Below are 6,629 nucleotides of genomic sequence, written 5' to 3'. Positions count from 1 at the left end.
TCAATCCGGCAGATGTCCATCAAACCCAACAGGGTTGCCTAGTAACCCACACGTCCTCAAAAAGAAAAATTTTGATTTACAAGCATTATTAAACCTTACCTTGCAAGCACACATACACAACACAAACCACACCCCCTCCCCCTCTCTGTCTCTCCCTCTCTAAACAACATTTTTGACGAACATTCAGTATATGCTTCCAAATGTGCAGACTAAAAAAGCTTTGGAAGTAAGTTGACTAATAGTAGGGCACTAGATCCAGAGTATCTTCTGACTGTGAAGGAATGAATGTTAGACCTTCTGATAAGAGATTCTATTTAACCACTTCCCTTCTGATATAGCACTATCTGTAGTTCTAAACCACTTTCACAGTTATAACAGCCATCTGTACACAGTCCAATGTATCAATCACCAAATGCAAGCTCAAGCAGTTTCCATAACCTTGCCATCACATCAGTGGCTCTATCCTTTAGGAACCGAGTTCTGTCCATACCAAGGGAAACATGCACTTGAATTTCAGATTTAAACTGAATCAGCATATTCTTTTCAAGAAGCCAGATTTCAACCATGCATCCAAACTCGGTCGTTGGATATATGTACACATCTGAGACAGGTTGCAACTGACCCACCATAATGTTGTACAAAGTTTTATTTAATTAACAGAAAAACCAAGAGTATTTAGATGCTCCATCATCAATTAAGCACATGCATGTGACATTTCCATTAGTCAGGCAGTATTGATGTGGTATTCATCCTAAGGAGTCCGTGTTATGTTCAGCCAGTGTGAACAAAAAGAACACTGACTGCAGCTCCATGCAGAAAGGGTAGGGTACAAAATGAAGTAATGAAGAGACCACCCACAGATCCACAAGGAGTACAAAAATACAGGATACATCGCACAACCTAAACTGTAGCGTCCCATTTGGAGGTTAGAATAATGACAAAATCTTCCTTTGCCAGGGCACAATATATCTGCCTTACCTTCGCCAGGGCACAATATATCTGCCTTTCGGAACTGGAGCACCCTGACTGGCAAGACTGCCAGCTTACCTCACTGCCCAGAAGAATCTGGTCGCCACACCAACCAGTTGAAAGGTCAAAAGGGACTTATCTTTTTGATTGGCCAATACAGGTGTGTTCACTCAAAATCCCCAAATGAACAGCAGGAGAGGCAGCATAAGCAAAACAATGTATGAGAGTGTCCTTGGCTTGGCACAACCACTTTCAAAAGATGATGCAAATGTAGGATATGCGATTTGGACCATAAACTCACAGGACTGCACTGTCGGATCTTTTGTGACAACCTGCCCAAGACCATTAAAATCACAAGTGCCAAGCCCTTGATTCTGGCGTTGAAAATACTGATTGAAAGCATAGGATGCATTTCCATTTGCATCAAGGTAACCATAACATGAGCAGCCATAGCCAAGAGAAGTGCAGTCAGAATTGGAGCAGGCATAAGTAATGCTGTCACCAAGTTTAGATGTGTCACCAGAACTAGGATTGTATACACACCACTCGCTGGTCATGAACTCTACACCTTTCGCTTGAACAAGTGTGGGCCCATTCGCACCACTCAAAGACAATGGATACTTTGGCTTGCCATCATATTCAAAAATTCCCCAATGTGGCTCAAAGTGACCAGGTGCAATAAGCTTCAGATCTTCATCAATCAGGCTGAATAAATAGAAGTCAATAGCTTGATTTGGTCGGCGTGGGGTGCCTGTATTGCTCGTGACATGATTAACAAACCCTTGATTGAACTTCCTTGCATAATTCTTGTTAGCATTCACATCACCATCTGTTGGCCACCCTATTTCTCCAACAATAATCTGCATATTCCCAAATCCAAGTGCACCTAAGGCTGCTACCAATGAATCATAACTAGCATCAAAAACATTTTCATAAGTGTAAGTTCCATCTGTGATTGCATGCTGAGAGCCATCAAAAAACGCAAAATCAACTGGAAAATCTGGCTGATCGTACAGACTAATGAAAGGGTAGATGTTGATAGTGTAGGGAGCATTGTTTTGATTAAGCAACATCACAATCTGTCTCATAATGCTTGAAACATCTGGACGGAATACAGAGGTAGATGGGACTTGCCCTCCTGCAATAACGTCAGCATTCATTGGGACTGTAGCTTTGACAGTACTGCCAAGGTTTGCTGCATTGAGAGCATTCTGAATATTGACCAGGGCAGGATATGTAACATTTACGTAGGTGTCATTGTAGCTTTTCAAGAATGGTTCATTGCCAACAGCCACATACCTGAAGGAGTGGAAGAAGCAAATCTGATTTACATACTTCATACCTACGAGATTATCAACATGCCTGATAACCCTAGACAGAAAAACAGAAAAGATGGTTCTGATACATACTTGATGCTTACACCGTTTGCGGTGAGGTAGCGCACAATGTTGTTCTGAACCCAAGTCGTGGCCTGCGCCTGGTTTGTGAGGCTTACTAGAAGATCATTTGGAATGCCAACCATCACCTCAATGTTACTGTTAGCCAGAGCACTCATGACAGTGCTGTTTGCATCAAACAGCTTCACCTTTCCAATATTGTTAGATTTCAACATCTGTACAACAATATCTGCAGGCAAAGGATGAGAAGCCTGTATCCCCCAATTGACTCCAAGCCCATCAGAGAAATCCAAAAGTGTTAACCATCCGATGCTGATAGTACAGAGTAGAATAGCTGGTCTTAGCCATAGCTCTCCTGCAACTACAGTCATGGTGAAACAACTGGCCTTCTGGTGAAAACACCTGCCATTCAACAGAAAATGAGCACAGGTGCCAAGCTGGGTAGCCGTGTATTGGGTGGGTGGGTGTGTTAACATAAGACAGCTGATAAGAAAAAGGTGTGCAACTGCCCAAATAAGACATTCCTTTCGAAGTACAAGACAGACATGCCAAAACAAAACATGTTCAAAGCAGAGAAGAAGCAACTCTGGGCATGGAAATCACCAGGACTTGAGTGATACAGATCACAACTTGATTAGCATATGCTGCAGATGCTCGCTTTGAGGAGGAGAGAAACAAGAACAGGTGGATGCAGCACCAAAGAGGAGCAAGCTGCTAGCAGATGAGCTCACAAAGAATGGGATGCAAAAGTGCTCTCCCTTGCTCTGCTACCTCCAGGTTTTCCTCTTGAGGATACCTGTGTAGCAATGATTGCTCGAGCAACTTCCTCCTCAGCTGCTGCGATGGATGGAGTTCAACTTCTGCGGTTCAGTCAGGCATACATACATGAGTGTGCTGGTCTGCCTTATGATACAGGATCGGCAGGAATGGTAAGATGACCAGTCGCAACTGTCTTCTCAGCTATGAAGGAAAGTATTCTGGCCGACAAGAAAGGATGGCTTTGAATGCTCTGCAGCTCTAGTTATATACAAGGGCCCAAGGGGGTAATTCTCTCTTCTCCGCATGAACAAGGGCTCTCATTCATCCATTCATGGCACTTATTCGGCTATGCGGATGCATCCATACGGGGACAGGGGCGCAGGTCTCTCTCGCTCTCTCTCTGAAACCAGGGTTTCTCTCTGGGTCTAATATGTACAGTACCCTGGGGCCCTGACCTGTCGTCTCCACTGACAGTTTGGGGAAAGGGGAGGTGACCCTTTTGCTGATGCAAAAGAAACCCAAGCGAATCAAGCCCTGGCCCCTGAGTCCCTGACCCACGTCTTCAAACCCCAAGACGTGTATTCAGATATCGGGAAAAGAGGGGGGGGGGGCGACCTCAGGCGGGGGTTTCTTCTTTTTCAAAAGAATCCCAAACGGCAATTCAATTAAGCCTTCCCAACTTCTTAAAAGAATCCCATACGGCAATTCAATTGAGCCTTTCCAACTTCCGTTACTCTCGGACGAAAACCCTAACTATGGTCCAAGTCTCCAGGGACGTCTACTGTGTGAACATTACTCACTCTTATGTCAATGTCTGTAGTGATTCTGTACTTACTGTATGTTTCTGAAACCCTAATTTGCCGCCATAGCTCTTCTTCTTCTTCTTCGTCTAGGCCTAATTTTGACACTACAGGTAATTAGCAGATTGGGGCCTTTTCCTTCTGCTGCTGCTGCTGCCGCCTGTTCTGCCTCGTCGAAGACGAGAGAGACAACCGCGGGGCCGCGGGCTGACCGAGGCGCTGGGCCCACAGGCGCCCGACCCATCTGACAGATCATCGCCATAGCCGCCCCCCTCCCACCTGCACCAGTCGCAAACTGTGATGAATCTCTTTCCGTGAGGAAGGAAAAGAGAACTACATATTAAAAACCCCGGTTTGTCCTGTTATGATTATTGCTACTGTTTACTATCAGTATTTCTTTTCTTTTCTTTTTTTTCAGAAGAGAGAATGGAAAACATGATAACAGTTAAAGCTTCTGATTATATAAATCATGATATGATCGCTTTTTTTTTAATTTTAATTTTTTAAATATCAAAAGCCAAACTCCGATGCCAACCTACCTGGACCTTTATCATTTCTGCACCTTCAATTTTTTGTGTAATCGTTTTAATTGATAAATATTTTTTGCGAGAAGTTGACCGCCCCGGCCCCCCCCCCCCCATGAATCTTTGGAGACCCTGCTTTTAGCTTGAAATATATAACCTTTGCCAACCTTTAAAAAATTCGCTTGAATACCAAGATACCTTATCGCTTCACAACAGCCTTCACTATCCTGCCTATCTTTTTCCACTTGTAAAAAGTAATAATTCAAAAAGATCACTCCACAAGCTTATCTTCACATCTCTAATTGAGGCTTCTCCTTTCACCCTTTTACACCTTTCCACCTTTGTGTTATCTCCATCCATAAGGATCATGCCACACACATAGGTCATGACTAGACTTTCCCACAGTCCCACAAGTAAAGTTATAGCACTTATGAGGCTTAAACAAGGTACCACATATAATTCCCTTTACTTGCTACACATCCGAAAAGTATAGCAAAGTAGTGTGTGTGAAATCACTTTAAAAATACCTTCGAATGGCACAATGACCACATTCATTAAAAATTGCACGAGGTCTACTAGGGCAACAAAAAGATGGTGAATTGTTAGGGTCTCTTTTGGTTAGACGAAGTCTAGTGTGGGCTTGTCAATTTGCATGATAAATGACCACTACACAAGGTTCATCTTGATGTTGCCCAATGTCATTTTTTAATTGGATAGCATTGTTAAACCCCCTTTTTCGTTCCATTTAGCACTATCTGTCAGGGTGATAGCAAACCTTACTCCCCCTTATCCCTATCTATGTTAGCAAATTGGAGTGAGATCGATCCCCCACCCCCAAAAAACTATCCTACAAAAAACCTAATATGACCTAGATCTTAGAGAAGGCTCCTACACTTTGATCCCAATGATGTGCAAAAGGGATTTCTTTTTCTTGTAATAATGCAACTATTGTGCATTTAGATAACTTATTAATGGGAATAACACCCGATAAGGTACTACAGAGTCCTCCAATTGTGGATTTTGAACCTTTGACCTCCCACAACTCACATGCACTCCCAATAGATCGGGCTATCACTCATTAGTGAAAGTGGGTTTCCTTCCCCCACAAACTTAAAACTCCAACAAAAATTTCGCTTATCTTAAAGACAATTTTGTGGCCTATTATGCTTACCAGTTTCAAGTCTTAAAATGTCTTCTATGTATTCACATTTTTAACTAATCCCATGTGTTGGTAATTGAGAGAATTCTACTAATCCCATATGAGTCATGTTAGAAACACGCATGTTCATTCTTATCATGTTTTCAATATATTTCTCTAGAGAGGTATTTGTCATGAAGCTCATCTAAACTCCTTCTAATCTTAAGGCACCATGGGGTTTGCTTATTCCAATTTTTGCTTATGGGAAGACCCCATTGGCTTGCACAGCCACATGTGGTGTCTATCTTTGTTTTGTTTTACATAACAAAATAAGTAAAAAGTCACAACATAAATAAACATGGTCACATGAATAACATGATGTCGCCACACATCATGGTTGTTGATTCTACGAATGCCAAGATGGGCTAAGTCCTAAGGGGTGAGTCCATCTTTCCACCCAAAGGCCACCTATTGCCATACACGCATCGCTCCTAATGTGATCATGTAAGACAAACCAATGCCATTAAGGGGTGAGACCAATTCTACTACATTATCCAACACTAAATCTTGATAGCGGTGTTTTGCTCTCGGTACCTACCATTATGAGTGGACATTTGGTGGCTTACTTCATATATCATATTCAATGTTCATAGAAAACAAAAGTTGATTCTAAACTTAATTGCTAATTTTTTTAAGAACTTCAAAATTTAAAGACTGTTTAAAATGTTCATCTTTACAAACTTTATTTGATCAATAAAAATGGAAAATAAATGTAGTTTGATTCAGAAATCCCTCCAAATTTCACTCACAAGTCACTTCCTCTCTTAAGTTTATCGAGGCTCCAAGTTCTCAAATCTTGTATGGGTGAGATGAAAGTGGTAAGCATATTTTACTCCTCATTGTTCATGCTCATCATGCTCTTTGGTGCCACTTTTTTGTTTTGTGTGGGTCTCTCATATATTTACACCAATAGTTGCTATCACATTTTAGAAATTAAAATTGATTTGTTATCTCACAAAAAACATCTCCAATATGTTTACTA

General features: G+C 41.8%; 1 protein-coding gene across 2 annotated transcripts; it reads right to left on the bottom strand.

Annotated features, from left to right (window-relative positions):
• Positions 1-368: 368 nt before the first annotated feature.
• LOC148018857 (glucan endo-1,3-beta-glucosidase 5-like) lies at positions 369-4,228 on the bottom strand. 2 transcript variants are annotated; one of them, XM_087701410.1, is made up of 3 exons: positions 3,961-4,228; positions 2,379-2,768; positions 369-2,268 (listed from the first exon to the last, which is right to left on the bottom strand). In XM_087701410.1, exons 2-3 carry the CDS (start codon positions 2,735-2,737, stop codon positions 1,140-1,142), a joined length of 1,488 nt encoding a protein of 495 aa, XP_087557536.1. In that variant the 5' UTR covers positions 2,738-2,768; positions 3,961-4,228; the 3' UTR covers positions 369-1,139. The 2 variants fall into 2 exon arrangements, with proteins under 2 accessions (XP_087557536.1, XP_087557534.1); XM_087701408.1 differs by lacking the exon at positions 3,961-4,228 and adding an exon at positions 2,970-3,718.
• Between the last annotated feature and the right edge of the window lie 2,401 nt (positions 4,229-6,629).

Source organism: Lygodium microphyllum, chromosome 20 (assembly GCF_053477565.2).
Source record: "Lygodium microphyllum isolate KBCC chromosome 20, Lygodium_microphyllum_v1.1.10, whole genome shotgun sequence".
In the NCBI taxonomy this organism is placed as follows: domain Eukaryota; kingdom Viridiplantae; phylum Streptophyta; class Polypodiopsida; order Schizaeales; family Lygodiaceae; genus Lygodium; species Lygodium microphyllum.
This window is presented reverse-complemented; position numbering and strand designations above follow the sequence as displayed.

What these genes read in the sequence shown, in the direction of transcription:
- LOC148018857 (XM_087701410.1), bottom strand. Translation starts at nt 2,737, where the DNA reads ATGACTGTAGTTGCAGGAGAGCTATGGCTAAGACCAGCTATTCTACTC. An exon ending in GCAAACGGTGTAAGCATCAA is followed by an intron (nt 2,269 to 2,378) that starts GTATGTATCAGA and finishes CCACTCCTTCAG; the next exon opens with GTATGTGGCTGTTGGCAATG.